The following is a 20,691-nucleotide window of genomic DNA, read 5'->3' as shown; positions in this document are numbered from 1 at the left end:
GAGGAAACAGCTTTAGACAACAGCGCCACCATCCCTCCAGCTAAAGTCACGTGCGCTTCAGGCTTGCAGACTGTTTGTCTCATCTACCCTCTCACACAGACATGCCAGCGCCATCCCAGACAAACACATAAAAATTGTGAATGCACATTTACATACATTTAGCGGCATCCCTTCAGCTTCTTTTCTGCTTTGCTCTTTGCGAGCATGCACGTGGCTTTTGTTCTGACATTAGCTTGGAGCTGCCAGATCACATTTAGACGGCGTCTAAAATAAGCTCATGTAAAGCTGGCAGAGAGAAGAGAGACAGTGGGGGAGAGAGCGAGAGAAACGGCAAACACACAATGAGGGATTTAAAAGGAAGGGAATGAAAGGTGGAGTGACTCCAAAACTTTCTTTGCACAAGACTTCTCTTTGCAGCTTGACAGATCCGAAGACTCTCAGCTTCCTGCCACTCAAATCACGACACGCTCCGCTACTGATTTTTAAAAAGCAAAGCCTTGATTTCAGCTCTTCATTTTCTGGGAATAATTAATTCAGTCCCCCCTGCAATTGGATTTACCTGGCATGTCTTTGAAATATTTCTTCAAAGTGTCTCTACAAATACATTATTTTTTTAGCAATGGATCGAAGGTGACAGTAAAAAGTAAAAAAACGTTCTATTCATCAAAAAATCCTGAAAAGTATCAACGTGTCTTGAACACCAAATCAATGTTTTAGAAGAAAGATGTGACTGTTGTAATGGCTGTTTCACAAGAATAAATTACATTTTAAAATATATTCAAATATTAAACAGTTTTTTTTTTACTTGTAAAACTATTTCATAATTTTAAACCTGTAATTGTATAACATAAATACAGCCTAGATCTGTCTACAAGAGGTTTCTTTAAAACAATAATAATAATTGGTCCCCAAAACTTTGAACAATGGTGTACTGCTGTGCATCTAAATTCAGTGTGGAGTTTTGAGCACACTAACTTTCTTTTCACTTCTTCAGTGAAAACTCCCTCCGTCATTGTAGTTATTTTTTATTATTCCCCTTAATAAACCCACTGTCAGTGCTTGTACTGTGTTTGCCTCGTCGTAGAAGATGACTGAAACCATGATCGATATAAATATGCCACAGAGGTACAAAAAAGGTAAAGTTAAGAGTAAAAAAAAAGGTAAAAATAACCAGAGGTGACAGAACCGGTTGGCATGTGTATGGGTGCTGGCATATATCAGGCTCCATCTCTCCTGCATTATCACACCGCTCGCCCAATCTGACCATCTCTCGCTTTTAACCCCGGATTACTGCCTGCGAGAAGGGATCACAACACCCAATCACTGACCATGGAAGGGATTATGAGCGAGAGAGACTATCTTTCATAAGGGTTTCTTAGAAAAATTCGTAAAGAACAGTCAGGGGAAATTCGGAGTTAGATAGACAGCAGGCAGAGGGAAAAAAGAGAGGGAGGGTTGCCAAATGACAGAGAGAGAGAGAGAGAGCGCCCACTTATGCAAGAGAGGCATCAAAGAGAATTCAGTCAGACTGTGTTTATACGGCTCACTCCGTTGATGCGGTGAAGAGTTATAATCCTAAAGAACAGCTGAGTGTTTCATCTTCATCATGCACATCCTCCAATCCCACTGCATTATCAGGTGAGACACTTCTCCTCCCTGTATCGCTCTACAAGCCTAGTCCTGGTGCTTGATCATGGAAGGAATTTGATATCAAAATCTGAGAAATTTAACAATATATCTATAAAATAATAAAAAAAGTATATTACAATATTAATATTTGGTCCTGTTACATATTATTTATTATAATTTCTATAAAGTTATACAAATTTGAATGCATTTTTCCAGTTATGCTAAGATTTAAAGTATTTCATTAACAAAAAGTGGCTTTGTGTCCACTAAATATATTGTGTCCGTTATGTTGGTAATATTATTAATACTGGTTATATTATGTGGTAGAAGTAGTAATTTGTTGTTGTTGTTGCTGTTGTTATTATTTAAACTATGAGTGAAATGAAAAATCATGAAAAACCAATGGTAATCCATTGGTATAAAGTGTGGAAAACCCGGAACAGATCTTTTCCTGGTCAGTTAATCCAATTAAACATTCTCAGGTTCCTTTCTGTGGAGAAAAACTTCTTTTTTGGGATCTTCTGTGATGCATCAGTCGACTGATTTAGATTCTGACTGAATGTGCAGATTCCTAATACTTCGGAATCATTTATGCTGCTGCATCTGCACTCTCAGGAAAAAAAAGATACAAAAGCTGTCACTGGGGAGGTAACTTTTCAGAAGGTCCATCTTTGTGCCTAAAGGGTCCAAATGTGACCCTGGACCTCAAAACCAGTGTTAAATTGATGGGGTATATTTTTAGCAATAGCCAAAAATACATGTGTGGGTCAAAATGATAGATTTTTCTTTTTATGCCAAAAATCATTAGGGTATTGAGTAAAGATCATGTTCCAGGAAGATATTTTTTAAATTTCCTACTGTAAATATATCAAAACTTAATTTTTCATCAGTAATATGCATTGCGAAGAACTTCATTTGGACAACTTCAAAGGCAATTTTTCTCAGTATTTAGATGTATTTATTTTTTTTTCAGAATTTCAATATTGGCCAAATATCGTCCTATCCTAACAAACCATATATCAATGGAAAACTTATTTATTCAGCAGTCAGATGCTGTATACTACAGTGTCTCTACAAACACATTTTTTAGCAATGGATCGAAGGTGACAGTAAAATGTTTTATAACTTTCTATTCATCAAAAAATCCTGAAAAGTGTCAGTGTGTCTTGAGCACCAAATCAACATTTTACAAGAAAGATGTGACTGTTGTAATCATGGCTGTTGAAAATGTAGCTTTGCCTTCACAAAAATAAATTACATTTTACTTGTAAAACTATTTCATAATTTTAAACCTGTATTTTTATAACATAAATACAGCCTAGATCTGTCTACAAGAGGTTTCTTTAAAAAAAATAATAATAATTGGTCCCCAAAACTTTGAACAATAGTGTACTGCTGTGCATCTATTTTATTCAGCTGTCAGATGATGTATACTGTACATCTCAATTTCAAAAAATTGACACTGATTGGTTTTGTGGTACAGGGTCACATATTTGTATCTGGGTGTACATTAATATACCTAAAGTGTACATATTAATACCAAAAGGTGTACTTTTTTTAAAAGTTACCACCGCGGTGACAGCTTTTGTTCCTTTTTTTCTGCAAGTGTGTGAATTTAATGAGAAACTGTTTCATCAGTATCATCAGCTCAGACAGATTATGAGCTGGTTGTTTGACGCTTTGTGTGCAAAACGATGGATGCTCATTCCCGGCTCGTATCACGGTATTACTGTGCAAACTGCAGCCGGTCCTCTCAGATTTTATAACGCTTGTCCTCTGTCCCTTTAATGGGAAAGTTGTGTAGTTCTTCCATTCAGATCTGGAATAATTGATGTTTCTGCAGAGAGCAAGTGCTGTTATTTATTTATTTATTTATTTGATTCACCCCTCCCATCCATTTCTGACTAGGCAAAATCCTCTGAGATTTCTTTTTATAGGAGTGTCAGAGTGGAAAAAAGCCCTTGCTGCTTTTATCTTTCTTTATGCCTCTGTCTGCCCATCTGCCTATCTTTCTATTGCACTGTATATCTGTTTATCTTATGACGGGATCTTTGCACGTTGCTTTTGTCATGATGGAATTTATTAAATGAATCTTGTAATTTGTCTTCTTTGACACACCTCAAGTAATCAATACTCTGTAGCTTGTCTGAAATGTGAAATCTGGGATGCCTGAGTTTGATTTTTGATGGTACGTTCAGGTTTTCTTTGTGACAAGTATGTTCTCATGAGGGCAACAGATGATTGACAGTTGTATTGGTAAAACCATCCGCGACAGAAAGTCAGAGTGATTGTGTCAAATACAACGCGGCTTTAGAATGACATTTCCGTGTGCCTGAGAGAACGCAAGGGAAAAATGTCAAGGGGCTTCTGTGTCCTGACTGAACCTCAGTCAGACATATTAAATGACATTCATAAATGACGGTTTACAGCTGCAGAATCAATATAGCAAATGACAAAAACAATGTGACGAGCAAAAGAACACAGTAGCCAGTATTAGACTTTGAACCTTTTTATAATCTTTTCCCCGTGGCTTTGAACAAAGATGGCCTTCTTTGTGTTTATGTGTGTGACATGGCAGTGGCTTGAGGGAGCACATCACATGAACCTTGTTTTGTGTTCTCTTGGTAATTTCCAGAACGTTCTATCAATTGAGAAAAGGGCGAATTTTTATGCCGTTATGCATTTTTTCATCAAAATCCAGCCCATGATCTTGCATATATACAGTGGCCTCCATAAGAATTGAAACAGTAAAGACAAAATTGTTCTGTTTGCTGTGGAGTCAAGAAATCTGTAAATATGATTCATATTCTATGGGTTGCAGACTCACTGCTCTGATCTGCATCTGATCTCACTGCTCTGGGATCTGCAACTAAATATTAGCTTTTAATCTTTTACATCGGCTTTAATTTCAACTGTTCCAATACTTATGCTCACATCAAATGGTGGGATGAACTCTAAAAGTGCTGTCCTTTTTATTTGGTAAAACATGTCTATGTGTAAAATGTGACATTCTGTCGTTTTGTCGCATATTCATCTTTTAATCATATTTGCAGATGTCTTGACTCCACAGCAGAGAAAGCAATTTTGTCTTTACTGTTCCAATACTTGTGGAGGGCACTGTACTTATTAGTATATTAGTATAATGGTGATGTTTGCTGAGGTTTAAAATAGCTCTCCCTTTAGAAATCAAACTCTTTTTGATACATATTTAAAGAGGCTTGCATTAGCGTTGGCAGCAGCAAAGCCGTTGAAGGGCTGTTGAGAGACTAGCACCAAATGCTAACAGATTTGTCTGCATTATTTGGACACTTTGTTACATAACTTTATTTTTCCCAGTGTAGAGCTGAGCTACAGTACTCCAGCCCTTTAATCACAGCCAGCCTCGATGTACCCAGAGACTGTGGCGTTCACACGTATATGTTGCTGGAGGTCATAGAGTGGCTGTATAAGTCTGATCACTGTCTCATTGGTAGTTGCTGCATTGCATCATTGCTCATTTGTCCCACTCAGCTTTGTTACATCAGCAACTCTCTCTGTCTCTCATGATTCCGGAAATTGCCAGCTCTCATTGATCAATTAATGATGTTCAGTCATTTTAGTGCTGAAAGTCTATGTCAATGTTCCTGCCTCTTCATTCATAATGGGCGTTCCTACTGCTGGATGACCTAATGTTATTGGTGGGCTGCAAAACTTTGAGAAGTTAATCAGAAGTGGGGTATATTAAAAATTTGATGTCATTTTAAAATAAGATCATAACAATGCATCATTTTTAGAAATTACTTCCAGACATTTTTTAATTACTAAACACATAATCACTCTTAATGTTTTGTTTTTTATTTGTTTCAGTTCGGTTTTTATTGTTTTTGTTTTGTTTTGTTTTGGGTAGTATTCAAAGACAATAATCTGTGTTACTGTATGGTTTTTAAACTTGATTTAATTTCTTTAATGAATAGTGGGAATACTTTTTAAAAAAATATTCAGAAGCCCTTGAATTTATTTTTTTTATAGTAAAATCACTTTGAAAATGACTTCCTGACACTTTATCATGGTTAAATAATTGTTTTAAAATTGTTTGGTGTTTTATTATTATTATTAATTATTATTGTGATGATTTACATTTTTTTATATCAGAGATGAGTCTTTTTAAAGTAGTTTAAATATTTTTATTTTAATAATTACTATTATTGTGACAGCTTCCAGTTGCTAAATCACTGCTTTTGTTTATATATTGTGCTGTGGGCCGTTATCATTTTATTAGGTATTTTAAAATCAATTAGAAAGTTTGAAGGACATTAAGAAGAGAGAAGGGGTGTGGGCTCAGTCCTTTTGCAGGCAGGACATGAATGTGTCAGGAACACGTTCACCGAGTCTCTCAAAGCTGCCTGTACTTGCAAACTTCTTTTTTGTGATCCTCACTCCTTGTAATCAAAATGACAGGGTTGTCATGTTGTTGGAGCACTTGGAGCTGAATGTGTGCTTGTTAAAAATATAAAGTGATACCATAGGGAATTGCAGCCATCGAATCAGCACAAAGCACACTTCCTGTGTGCCATCTTTGTTGAATGTACTAATATCATCCTCTTTCTCTCTGTTTCTCTCCTCTATTTTATTTTCCAGGTGGCTCCATGGCCCGAAAAGGAAGAGAAAGAACAGTCAGTGTTCGGTGAAGAGCATGTCTGGTAAGATGTCTAATAGAAGACACAAATTCTCTTGCCTAGAGCTGCACAAGTATGCTTACACTCCTCTGTCATCCCAGAATGCATCACTGATTTCAAATTTCTGAGAAACACACGAGAAACCCAGAAGGAGAGAAGGCTTTTAAGTTGCCCCGTGATCTTCCTCTAAACAACTCCAGCATCAGTTAGCTCAATAAACTTGTTGTTATGTGATGTTCTGGCGATACTCCTTCAGGATATCATAACTCACATTCAAACGATTGCTCTTCCAGGCTAATAGGCTGTGTAAGGATTAGCTTTGTATTAGTGGAAGGAGTGGCTGTTCAGTTGAGGAAGTTCGATAACGTGGTTTGATGTACAGTACATTTATTCAGGACAACCCATCTCTGCTTGGTTTAGATCAATCAGGTTTTCAGTAGCCGCATTTTTATGCCTGTCACTGCTGCTCTGTTTCATTCATCTCATGCCCACAGCAGCCAAATAAACTAGATTAGTCCCAACATCGACTCTTACCTTTTAGTTTTACAGAGCTGGTGCTGTCACATACACTTGGGAACGAAAGATGCTTGAGCAGTGTTTAGGGTTTCATTTTGTACAAAGGAAATGTTGTTAAAGAATGACAGTTAGTAGTTTAAAACAAGTCTACAAAACTTATCCCAGTAAAAATGCCATACTTTGCATAGTCTGCATTTTTTATTTAGCCCTATATTTTAGTTTAAAGAATGGTGAAAGAAAAAAAGCTAGTACAGACACACACACACACACACACACAACTCCTACTGATTTAAAAACAGATATGGATAGAATGGAAGATTAATCACACATTGGATTGTAATAAATTCTAAATGTATTGATTTTAAAAAGGATAAGGGTTTTACTGAATATAACACTTGTAGTGAGTTAAACCCTTAAAACCTACTAATATACAGTACAAACCAGACCTAAAGTCAGTGAAATACGTTTCTTTATTTATTTTAAATTTGTATTTTTTTCTACTTCTGTGGAAAAGTTAGTTGAAGAGTCAGTTTTATCCAAAAGGATGCATTAAATTTACCAAAAATACCAGGTACATTTACCAAGTAAATGCTGTTTTTGCACTTTCTATTCATTAAAGAATCCTAAAGATTATCACTATTTGTACTGAAAGATTTGAATTGAAACTGTTTTCAAGATTGATAATAATAATAATGTTTCTTGAGTACCAAATCAGTAGATTACAATGATTTCTAAATTAATAGAAAACCTTTTTTTTGTAGTAATATTTCATAATATTACTCTGTTTGCTGTTTTTTATTTATTTATTTATTTAATATTATTATTATTATTATTTGATCAAACAAATGTAGCTTTGGTGAGTATAAGGGACTCCTTCAAAAACATATTAAAAATCTTACTGACTTCAAACTTTTTGAATGGTAATGTACTGTATATTTAGTAAATCAGTGGGCAGTGGGCTATTTCTCCTTTCTGTAAACCATAGCGAAAAGGCTTCACACATTTGCATGTACTGTAGCTTAAAATCAGAAACACGTTGAGGATCGTAATTACTGTCAAGTGACACTCTCAGAGTCACTCAGGGCTTTCACCAATCAAGGATAACAAGAATAGTTTTTAAATAGATACTCAGGTCTGAATTTGAAATCATATTTTTTTACATTTTCCAGTTTCTGCTTCAAAACTAACACAATTAGTTAATATACACACATTTTAGGAAAAACAATCGAGAAATCGCGAACAGCTTCTTTGCATTTTAATCTAGGAACTTTTTTATATCTAATATTTATTGTGGTGTTGATTTTACTGATGTCTGCACTTGTTTGTTGTTGTGAGTTGACATTAGAGTTGTGTGTGTGTGTGGTAGGGTACATCCCCAGCTATCTGGAGAAGGATGAGCCGTGTGTTGTGTGTGGAGACAAAGCTACCGGCTATCACTACCGCTGCATCACCTGCGAGGGCTGTAAGGTAGGACATCTCTGCTATCACTTGTGAACAGTGACATCTTTTACCAGACATCTCAGCCCCTCACCTATATTTGCAGATTAGAAAGTCACTTCAGGTCTGATCTGTTCAACAAAACTATCCTATCATTCTCAAACCTGTCAAATCACAAGCCTAAAAACTGTCAACCATCTTATCCACTGTCTGTCTTTATGTTCATGAAGGGAGTGAACTATGAGGGACAACTGTGCCGTGGATGTCTTTGACTGTGACTTTAAGAGCTCTCAGGGCTGGCAAATTCCATCACTGCAATAAAAAAAACAATATATATAAAAAAATATATATATATATATACAGTACAGACCAAAAGTTTGGAAACATTACTATTTTTAATGTTTTTGAAAGAAGTTTCTTCTGCTCATCAAGCCTGCATTCATTTGATCAAAAATACAGAAAAAACATTAATATTGTGAAATATTATTATAACTTAAAATAATAGTTTTCTATTTGAATATACTTTAAAAAAAATAATTTATTCCTGTAATGCAAAGCTGAATTTTCAGCATCATTACTCCAGCCTTCAGTGTCACATGTAACATCATCTATCACATGATCATTTAGAAATCATTCTAATATTCTGATTTATTATGAGTGTTGGAAACAGTTCTGCTGTCTAATATATATGATGAATAAAAGGTTAAAAAGAACTGCATTTATTTAAAAAAAAAAAGAAATTCTAATAATATATATTCTAATAATATATTTTCTATACTATCACTTTTTATCAATTTAACACATCCTTGCTGAATAAAAGTATTGATGTTATTTAAAAAGAAGAAAGAAAAAAACAATTACTGACCCCAAATTACTGACCAGTAGTGTATATTGTTATTACAAAATATTTATATTTTAAAAACATAGCTTCTTTTTTTTTTACTTTTTATTCATCAAAGTATCCTTAAAAAGTATCACATGTTCTGAAAAAATATTAAGCAGCAGAACTGTTTCCAACTTTGATAATGAATCATCATATTAGAATGATTTCTAAAGGATCATGTGATAATGATCCTAAAAATTCAGCTTTGCATCACAGAAATAAATGATAATTTAAAGTATAATAAATTTAAAAACAATTATTTTAAATTGTAATAATATATCACAATATTAAAAAATAATTCTGAAAAAGTTTTTTTTTTTCACAGTTTTTCTTTTCAAAAGGATATTTAGATATTTTTACAGCAAAACAAGACAAAAAGATTTTTCCCGTCTCACATTTAAAGCACAGTTTGTGACAGATAACACTGGTCTGACTTCCTGCATCTGAACACACTCCTTATCCTCCTCACTCTCTCGGTCTCTCAGGGATTCTTCAGGCGCACCATCCAGAAGAACCTCCACCCCTCTTACTCCTGTAAGTATGATAGCTCATGCATCATCGACAAGATCACCCGCAACCAGTGCCAGTTGTGCCGCTTCAAGAAATGCATCGCCGTGGGCATGGCCATGGATCGTGAGTAACCTTGTGCACTCTCATGCAAATAACATACAAAATCCCGAACATGCAAAACCGCACACAGACAAATAAAAACGCATGAGGGGACCTCAAATCAAGTCTCTTACTACAAAAGTTGTATCCTAACCTAAGATAATATAATTTGTAATAAAAAATTATTAAATTACAAAATAATTCAAAATTCTCACTTGGTTGACCTCACCGTACTGGATCACAAGCTCAGCCCTGCTCCTTACATACACAAACGCATGCTGACAGCGATGGTACATTAATCTTATGCAAACTGAAGTCTCAGTCTGGGGTTCCCCTTACATATGTCCATACAGCACATGTTCAAGCCAGACCACATTTCTTCTTCCTCTGACACTCCCTCTGTTCTATAATGTTTTATGGATGTCTCTTTTTTACTTTGATCCCTCCCCGATGCTCTTACTCGTTCTGTCCCGTCCATTCTGCACCGCAGAATCATTTTGTTATTCGGAATTTGCCTTCTATTCCAAAAAAACTGTCTAAACATCTTTAAAATTAAATGGAAATGGAAAAGCCACTTAGAGGATCATAAATAAAATTTAATAATGTGTTGTATGCATCACACGAGTTGAGGCATTAACCTGTTTTTATCCTTGGTGTAGTGGTTCTAGACGACTCAAAGCGGGTTGCAAAGCGGCGCTTGATTGAGGAGAACCGTGAGAAGCGGAAAAAGGAGGAAATGGTCAAATCCCTGATGAATCGGCCAGAACCCACCAGCTCAGAGTGGGAGCTGATACATATGGTGACAGAAGCTCACCGCCACACCAATGCACAGGGCTCTCACTGGAAACAGAAACGCAAGTTCCTGGTAAGCAAGCACCTGAAATAAATTAGTCTGAAGTCTGAAAATTGAAAAATGTGAAAAATTATTAAAAAAGCTTATGAAAATTTCAGAATCACGTAACAATATTTGTTAAGCACATAACATTTCTATATATACACATATAAAGTAAATATATAGGTTGATAAAGGAGAAAAAAAACATACTTATTTTATTCATTGTGTTTTATTTCTATGTGTCGGCTCACTACATTTTATTTTCAGCTTAGTGCATCACTATGGCCTTTTCTGTCAGTACAGATTAGCATTTGTTTGTACAACTTGCTAATCAATGTAATGAGTGACAATACCAGTCTGCTCATATCAGTTGTGGCCGGGCAACAGCGAGCGTTACAGCAACTGTTAGTGACTGGTATAACAGGAATGCAGTGTTGCCATGCAGGGCCTTTGTAAAAGCGCCTCTGTTTATGAAGAAGGAAGGAAAGAGAGCTTAGACAGTATTAATCGCTCATTTTCTCAGACAATATACCACCCACTGTGAATGGTGGCAGGATCAAGGAAGAGAAAATGGAATGAAAGAGTTTAGGAGACACATAGACATACATGCTTTAGAGATCTGAGAGACTTGTTGATCTTAAAGAGAAAGACAATAATTCAATCTATTGGAATTTTTCTCACAGTCATATCTTTCCAAACCTTTGTCTTTTTCTTCTCTGAATCACAAAATAAAAAGTCTTTGTTTTTTTTTAATGGGGACCAGTGTTGATTTGGAACACATTTACTTTCATTGCAAGAACAAAACCAGTTCTTCGAAATATTCTACAAACATTACAATATTACAAACATTCAAGTGAGCACACGCACAATATCCAATCATGTCTTACTAGCAGAAGAGGTGATTTGGAAATTCTCTATCGTAGAACCGATGTTGGTTTTCTCTGCCCACCAAACACCCTTCATCTTCCCAGTGGTTACGAGTGCTATCAAAGCCCTGATGCACACCAAATCTAAACATTCGGCTTGCACTAGACCTTGTGATGATCAGCCACTGGGGACAGAGAAACCACTTGCCCAGCCGGCTGAGAACACCTATAAAACGGCCCATAAAAAATTCAGCCTACTGTATATAACCTTTAATAACACGATGTGACTCCAATAACAGTGCAAGGCCGAGACCCTGAATGACCCCGATAAACTGCATTCTCTCTCTTCATGGGAACACTCACTCTGTCCTGTCAGTAGTCCAACGGGGCTGTCTTAAGATCTCTGGAGTGAGAACGTGCAGTGCCAAGTTCTCAGCAGTGAGAAGGCCAAGGTGGACCAGCAGAGGGGATAGTTTGCACTGGGGTCCTACAGGCTGCTTTGGGAAGTATCCAGCACTACCCCCACCTCCTGAAAGAAGAGAAACACGCACACTTTGAATCTCAAATCTTTTGCTCCCGCAGCCTCACAATGAAACAGAATAGTGTTTGTGTGTAGCACTACCATTTGTTTCTGCAGTCTTGTCTTGATTTCAGTGTCTTTGTTTATTGTCTGTTTGCTTTATCAGAAACAAAGAGATCAATGTGATCGCACAGTTTGAAGTCTGAGGGAGTGTCGCAATTGTGCCTCAAGGGGAGATGTCCACAACATGTTATGTTTATGTTTATATATATATATATAACTAAAATTATAATAATGAATTATATTTAGGGTTGGTACAATTATTAAATTATTTCTGTAAATAATCCTATAACATTATATATATATATATATATATATATATATATATATATATATATATATATAATTTGTCACTTTTGATTTGATAATCTCAGCAATTCTTTCATTGCTTTTCTTTCACTTATTTAACTCCTGAGAATGTAAATGACTTCACCTGCTATTCTTATTTCAGAGGCGTTGATGGCAGCAGAAACATACTGCAAATATGTAGTCCACGATTCATAGCCATGTCTCACATTCAAAAAATACTTATGCAGTTGCCAACATGTAATGCTGTAATTGCAGCTCTGCCTCCTGAGTACTTATAATTACCTCTATTCTGACTCATGTTACATGCCTCTTACTGCATACATAGAATGTTGCTCCAGATGTCAGGGCTACTTGGCTGTTTGTCCAGAGTTTTTACATGGCTGACCTCTAATCCACCCTGAGGATACTAAACGCTGTGGTTTTCCAAGGCTATCAGCCTAAATAACTGCAAAGCCAGACCCCACACATGCATGTCGTTTTGGTGTATCTGTACATCCATTCATATATTACTCAATGGAAATGCATTGTTGCTTATTACAAAAGCCAAAAGTGAAAGTCAGAGTTAACACCTCTGTGAATCCGTCTGTGTCTGCAGCCAGAGGACATCGGACAGTCTCCGGTGGCCCCCACATCAGACGGGGACAAAGTAGATTTGGAGGCCTTCAGTGAGTTTACCAAGATCATCACCCCAGCCATCACACGTGTTGTTGACTTTGCCAAAAAACTGCCCATGTTTTCGGAGGTGAGTGTGCAATTAGGTTTTGTATTTTTGTATTTTTTTTTTTACAACCTGTTTGAATTGTTTGTGTTCAGTAGTAATATCCTTGTCAAATTAAGCCTTGAATTTAAAGTATGATAGTGTCTGTCTGCCTAATTAGCCGAAAATATGCTGCTGTACTGCTCAAATAGTTGTTATTTTTTAATAATTGCCAAATTATTCAGCTGAAAACACTAACACATATTTCAGGAATATGTCCATGGGGGTGAGTTTGTATGTATGTGCTATCTATCTTGTTAGGATGTATTGTGCAGTTGTGGCTTTGGTGAATCTATGTGTGTAAATGTGTGTGGAATATTGCCACATTACATCAGTCATAGCTATTGTGGCATTCTCTCCATATTTAGCATTCACCAACTCTCTTGAACCACAAGTGTGAACATTCTTGCATAGTAGACTACACAGCACCCTTATGGCAACGGATTTATTATTGTCTACACCATAAATTTACCTTGTTATCCATTCCACACGTACCCACTACCTCTCGGGTTCTTTTCTAAGTTGAGAGCTATGCCTCCTGTATTTTTTAATATGTACCTATACAGACTGTATCTAATAGAAAAATTAATACTGAACAATACTAGGATTCTTGTTTCTATTGTAAATGATGTGAAACGTTTTATGCATTGAGGTAAATATTACTGCAGTCTGATGCCATTTTACCTCCAATGTTTTTTTGTCCTCAGTTCCTTTGTGTTTGGGTCATCCTGGATTCTTTGCCAATATATGATTAAGGCTGTCAATGCTTAATCACATTAAGACACATTAAGTAATTTTTTTTGAACACTGTAATTTTTTTAAAGTGCATTTATTCAATTTGACATTATAACTACTTCATTCTCTGCTGTGTAAATATTAAAGAGTAGTCAGAAATAAAAAAAAGCTATACGCACACATCAGTCCTTATTATGTTCTTATTAAAATAATATAAAACATATTTTATATAATTTAAAATATAAATATATATATATACAAATGAACATTTTATTAATCTATTTTTATTTCATTTGAAGCTTAATAATTGTGACATTTCATCCACTATTAAAATGCACCATTGTTTGTTGTTGTCAAGTTGTTCATTATTTTTAATAATTTACTATTAATTTTATTCTGAGTGTCAGTGCTGAAATCCATAGTGGCATATATAATTTTGGTATTTTCCTCATAAAAAGGATCAATATTCATTCAAACTGGAAGTATTGTTTTAATATATATTTTAACATTCGAAACTATTTAAAACCATAATAATTTTGAAATGTATTCAAGGAGGGATTTTAAGGTCTCAGGATGATACCACAGCAGATTTTATTCCATTAGGTGAAATAAATATGTATTATCGTGTGATTTCTTATTTCTTTAGCTTCCTTGTGAGGATCAGATCATCTTGCTGAAGGGTTGCTGTATGGAGATTATGTCCCTTCGTGCTGCGGTTCGGTATGACCCGGAAAGCGAGACCTTGACCCTGAATGGAGAGATGGCTGTCAAACGAGAGCAGCTAAAGAATGGAGGACTGGGCGTTGTGTCTGATGCCATCTTTGACTTAGGCAAGAGTCTAGCGCAGTTCAACCTGGATGACACAGAGGTGGCCCTGCTGCAGGCCGTACTGCTTATGAGCTCAGGTGAGAAAGAACACATTAAAGTAAGAGAACTCTCAAAAGCAGATTAGCAGCAAGAAACAGTTGTAGGGATTTGAGAAGTATGTTAGGTTCTGTTCATAAAGCTAGTGGGCTGCCATACTGTCTGCTGTCTACATAGGCAGCTGCCTTCTGTGGTAGCATGCTAACTTGAAATAAAATGTATTTATAAGCAGTAACTCCATTAACAATAACTAAATGACATAAGCAGCACTTCTCAGGTAACACATACAAGAATATCCAATAAACCCCAATAGAGCAAAACCGAAATAACAGATCTGTAAGCAAGAAAAAAAAAAACATTCAGATTCTCCATAGGGTCAAGATTGGAACTATTTTTATTGGAGGAACAGAGCAAAAGCAAAAGAACAGTCGATAATTACAATATGTCACATGTATGTCACTTACTGTTCATCTTAGACCTGGTTGATTTTGATGTTAATGATTTTGACCTGGTCAATGTTCTTTGCTTTGGCTTCACTATGTAGAAAATGAAGTGGAAATACTTCATATCTGGAGTGTTCATTTGATCCCCAGGAATGTTGATTATTACAGCTGTGTACTAGGTTTTTCGAACATGGTGTTTGATAAATATTGTAGTTGCTGAAAGGTATTTCTCCTTCATTCAGCGTGAAACCTTACTAGATGGTTTTTGAAATGAAGTATTTTGCTACAATCCTGTAATGGTCATATAATGAGTATTGTCCTTGCATCTTCTGTGGTTCTTCTCTTCAGATCGCACAGGCTTGACATGTGTGGAGAAGATCGAGAAGTGCCAGGAGATGTACCTCCTGGCGTTCGAACACTACATCTACTATCGCAAGCACAACATTCCCCATTTCTGGCCCAAGCTGCTGATGAAGGTGACGGACCTGCGCATGATCGGAGCCTGCCATGCCAGCCGCTTCCTGCACATGAAGGTGGAATGCCCTACTGAACTCTTCCCCCCACTTTTCCTGGAGGTCTTCGAGGATCAGGATGTGTGACGTCCCAGTGAGATGCAGAAGGAGAATCAACAACGTTTTGTATCTCGTGTTTCTCTACCCGTCTCACACCCGTCCACGCACCAAACTCACCAGCAGCAGCTGAATTGGCAGGGGTCATCTTCAGAAAGTCTTTCATACAGGGAGTTTACTTTTTATATTTTGCTTTTTGCTCAGCCCTCCCTCATCCACTAAATTCCCCACGCATGGCCCTTCTGTCTCGGCATGATGTCTTGGTTACTGGTTGGATACTGGTTTACCAACACCTTAGAAACAGAATATACATCTACACACACTCCTGTAAGTGTGCTTACAGATGCAGTACTCATGCAACTCAAATCCTCTGATGATGCATTTGTACACGTACAGACAGCACTACTGTCATGCCACCACTGGAGGTGCCCTCTGCTAAGACTGGATGGCAGCTGGCATATAGATTCCTCCGCCAGGTCGTGAAGTGGTCAGTTAATTTCATCGATTAAAATCTCAGTTCTTGTGAGATAAACCGTCGGTATTTCAAGCTCCGCGCTAACATGAATCTTCTTTAATTAACAGACCTCATGATTCTCTCCGATATTGAGCCTGTGTGTGAAGTGGGAGGAATTTTTGAACCAAATCAGGTGCTATATTTAAATAAAGCTACTCAAAATGATTTGTGATTTTTCGAGAACATACCCTCCTCCCTTCTCTGTAGGACACGGACCATTGAAAGCTCTCAGTCGCCATTTTAGTGTACATTCAAGTGTGCCGCTCAGTGACTTTGTGTGCAGTTCATTCTTGCCGTTGTGTGGGCTTATTTGTGGGCTCCTTGAGCCCCTTTTTGTCCCTGGAAAGTCACACAGAGAAATGGAATCCAGGCACCCCTACATCTCCAATCCGCACTGATTTGTGTGTTTTACAGGTGTCGAGAGGGAGCCAGTATTACCGTACTCCTAGACCCAGCACACACAAACATACTGAAACACACACCTCAAAACTCGAATGCCTCATTTTTACTGTATGCACTGCAGTGCTGTGGTTCTGGACTCCCATGCAGGGCTTTGAGAGTTCAGTCCAGCCCATCTGTGTTCCGCTCAGATGCTACTGTTGCCCGGTCTGTGTGAACACACACGCACACTCCTGACGGGCCATGGCGGACTGGCTGTTGTTGATGTTTTTTCTTTGTGTTGTTTTTGTTTTACCTCAAATGTGGTCACATCTTTGGCTGGCTGTGGCTTAAAGACTGCCTCTGTGCTGACAGGTTCTACCTCACCTCTGGACACAGGGCAGCGACCCTCAGCCACACACACACATTTAAACACACCTACACACACTTGTATCCTCACACACTGACAGCCAGGATAGAAACACTCGGAGACACAGTTTCTTCTCGGTTACGTTGAAATACCACTGTAGACAGGAGGGCCTGCCATTCCTCATCGTAGCCTGTCAGATTTCTCCGAGATGGCTGAGAGAAAAAACTATTATTGGGTGGACTTTCTTTGTTTCTTGTTTTTCTTTTCATGTGGGACCAAGTGTCACTTCAATTTCCGTCAAAACCGAAGCTAGTTTTCAGAAGACGGCAAACTAAACCATACATGTTGCTGACTACGAAGAGGAGCCATGGAGAGAACAACAGATGAAGGACCCGAGGTGACCAGGCCTGAACCGAATAGGTCTTTCACTGTTTCCTTTTCAGTACCAAGCAGTAATTTGCAAAGTGGAGAGAGGGGTTGGCTGGTTTCTTCAGGGTGGTGCAGTGGACGCAATGAAGCTAGCAGTTGAATGAAAGCACTTAGCTTTGAAAGAGCCAAATCTTCAGAGACAATTCAACCCCTGGCACCTTTTAAGGAGTTTTTGCACTAAGGCATGATGGGTCCCACCCTCCAGCTCCTCCAGCTCAGTCGCATGTTTTCCAAGGACACGCCCCCAACCTCTCTGTCAAACAGAGGCCACGCCTTTATGTGCTCCTGAGCACACCGTCGGAGTCAGTATTAAGTCAAGCAAAGTCCCGGTCATGTTCTTTCTCAACAAATGACGAAACACTCAAACACACATTCACAAACAGACCTCTGTGTCCCCGCACTCTCGGAAGTCAGAAGTGGCTTGAGATGAACACCCAATAGAAACGGCCCTTTCCTTTGTGAGACAAAGGAGCGGCAAAGCCATGCAAAGAATGGCAGCACCGAATGAATGTGAACAAGGAGCAGCAGAATGAAAGAGCCAGAATGAGGAGTTGCTCTATAATATGGTTGCAAAGGAACGCAGCCAATCAGAACGAGAGGAGCTGTCAGCATTTCCTGAACATCTGGCATGGAATTCCATCTTGAAATCGGAATAACGCAGCAGTGGTTCCGATTGGCTGATCAAGTGAGGGTTTCGATGCTGCTTTACCTTCTAATTTTATTTGAGAGAGATAGAAAAAGAATAAAAGGATATAATAAAAGAAATACAAACCCAGTAAACGAAAAATGACTCCAAAACAAAAAGTTCAAATCTCGGAGCTGGAGCTGTTTGTTTCTTTTTTAATTTTTTTTTTTTTTTTTGAACTGAAATTTGTGTGTTCGTTTTTTGATGCTTAACTGCTCTATGTAAGAGAGAAAAACAACAGCCGTAGTCACTTTTTTTGACCATGTGTGCAGTGTAAACTAGAGAAATTTCACCTCACTATAGTTTGTAACGATTAGTTGACTGCTCTGTTTGTCTGTGTATATGTCCTTCATCTTTTTATCAAGAGGAATTTACAAGAAGAAACAGGAATATTTTCTTTTTTTTATATTTTGTTTTCTTTTTTTATGAAAACAGAAATAATGCAACAGAAACTGAAAAAAAAAACTGAAACACAATCTACTCATACCTCACACAACACAAAGCTTAAATGAACTTGGTAGGAGTGCTTATCTGCGTGGCACTTATGTCAAAGGGTGTCCAGCGCATGTGTTGAACTGTACAATGGAGAGTATGTGCGAGAGCGTTCATGTGATCGCGGAAGCACACAGCCCCCTCCTTCGGCCTCGAAAGCCCATCTGTTTCAGATTTACACCAGTTGCATGCATCAGCCTCCATTTGTGAATGGTGTCACCTGAGCTGATGCGACGAGCCGTAATGGGAGCGAACGGGATGCGATGTGGCTGGAAGGCTGGAAAGGGAGTAGTGTGCATCCGTGACAGCAGAGAGTGCTTTAGGGTATTGAATGTAGCTGACAGGACTGGGCTGGAACCAAGCCCGGGAACTAGAACCTCACTTCAGGTCACCAGCAAGAGTGGACAGTGCTGTCAAAATGATGTTACACAAACAGCTCACTAGGCGTATATTGCCCGCCTTCAAAGTGCAATACTTGTGTTTTTTGTTATGTTTTTCTTTTTTGAACTTTTACAAGATTTTTGGCCATAACCAAGGATGTAAATACAATCAAAAAAAAGATATTGAAAGATTAAATCTCTGTGTTAACCATATGCAACCATCACATACTGGATGTCGAGGCCAGAACGCAGCCCGTGCGCAGACTGATCCTTCCATTTTTGTAAATTAAATCTGCTTACGTAGCGCTGTAAATGCTTCACACATCTGTATGTGTGCTTTTGTGCACTCGCAAACGTGCATGTTCAATACAAATATGAAGAATAAGAAGTGCCCCATGAAATTAATAATCCAACCCTGTGCCTCCGCAACCCTCTGGCCCGCACTCAAACCGCTCTTTCTGACAGGGTAGCTAGACGTACATTTGTTTGCTATGTCACATTTCTGGTATTGATATAGGTGGTTATGGTCTGGTACCCAGAAGCACTTAACTGGCCTTGCTAATGCCAATCACTTTCCTTAGTGGAGAACAGTAGATACTATTTTTTTTTTGCTTTGGTGGTGGTGTAGGTTTGTTTCTCGTCCTTTTTTTGTTTTTTTTACCAAATTTTGTGTTAAGACAAAAAATGCCCAGAAGCGAAAATGTCTATGCAATGCTAAACCCTATGATAGCATGATGACTGTGTCACTGAGCCCTGATTAGCGGACATGTCTCTTTCTGAACACTTCCCCTCCCAGAGTCCCACCCACCGCAACTGCATGAGCCTCAGTCATTTTGTCTGTTCATCGGTCAGTGTCATAGTCAAGGGAAGGATGGCCCTAACTGCTGCCTGGCTGAGACCTGCTTTGTCAAACCTTGCAAATTTGAGGGCGCTAGTTCAACTTTCCACTGATGATGTCATCCGCTGTCGAGAGACTGCATTTGTGTTTCTATGTATGTGTTTGCGTCGAATGCTCTCATGGTTCGGTGGATTGCTACTACCTGTTAGAAACAAAACGGCATTCCATGTATTCAAAATGAAAAACACGTTTTTTAGAAACACTTACCAAAACATCATTAATATTCAACCTTGAAATGTATTTTAGTTGATATTCCCTCCCCTCTCAGCTGTCGAAGTAAAACTCAGACCAAAGTTAGTCTTAAAGCTGAAGTGTGTCATTTTTAATGCAAAATCAACTACTATTTATGTTAAAATACTTCATTAATACACGGAGATTACTATAAATAAGCCATTTCTAGGCCGATTTCACCAAAAAGCATATACACTGTGTCTCTAAAGGCACTTTCGAAGCATTTCACCAGCCTGGCAACAGCGCAACCAATGGCGTGAGTTTTGAGTTGGGACTATCAGTTTTATCTAGCTAATAGCAGAAGAGGGGAGTGGTTTGGAAACCTGCCATTGCATTTAATGACACTAGTTGTGCAGAAATCACACACTTCATCTTTAATACCGTATATGCGAAACCCCAACTGAATGAAAGCGTACTATTTTTGAACATTTAAGTTTGATTGGCCGCCCTCAGCACTGTGATATCAAAGCCTTCATTTTCGCTGATCCCTTTGAAGTTGAATGTGAGTGTCTTCATTAGCTTAAACTGTGTTTGTGAATATGTAGAAGTGCTCATGTGCAAAATGCACCCAGCCATGAGAGAGTGAGCAGAGAGCGGGGATGATGTCCATTCCACAGCTGTTTTCAAT

General features: G+C 37.9%; 1 protein-coding gene across 2 annotated transcripts in view; it reads left to right on the top strand.

The window, feature by feature from the left end:
• Positions 1-20,474, top strand: part of LOC132121460 (thyroid hormone receptor alpha-like) — a 121,129-nt gene extending 100,655 nt beyond the window's left edge. Inside the window, exons 1-8 of one of the 2 annotated variants that reach the window (XM_059530865.1) lie at positions 1,413-1,638; positions 6,247-6,308; positions 8,167-8,267; positions 9,606-9,753; positions 10,389-10,594; positions 12,914-13,060; positions 14,457-14,715; positions 15,466-20,474. In XM_059530865.1, coding sequence (XP_059386848.1) covers positions 1,607-1,638; positions 6,247-6,308; positions 8,167-8,267; positions 9,606-9,753; positions 10,389-10,594; positions 12,914-13,060; positions 14,457-14,715; positions 15,466-15,716 — 1,206 coding nt within the window. In that variant the 5' untranslated portion in view covers positions 1,413-1,606 and the 3' untranslated portion in view covers positions 15,717-20,474. Of the gene's footprint in view, positions 1-1,412; positions 1,639-6,246; positions 6,309-8,166; positions 8,268-9,605; positions 9,754-10,388; positions 10,595-12,913; positions 13,061-14,456; positions 14,716-15,465 lie in introns of those variants that run through there. The other variant, XM_059530864.1, reaches the window with a different exon arrangement.
• The last annotated feature ends 217 nt before the right edge of the window (positions 20,475-20,691 follow it).

The sequence above is a fragment of the Carassius carassius genome, chromosome 39 (assembly GCF_963082965.1).
Source record: "Carassius carassius chromosome 39, fCarCar2.1, whole genome shotgun sequence".
In the NCBI taxonomy this organism is placed as follows: Eukaryota; Metazoa; Chordata; class Actinopteri; order Cypriniformes; family Cyprinidae; genus Carassius; species Carassius carassius.
Note: the sequence above shows the minus strand (reverse complement) of the source record. Positions and strands in the feature narration are given on the sequence as shown.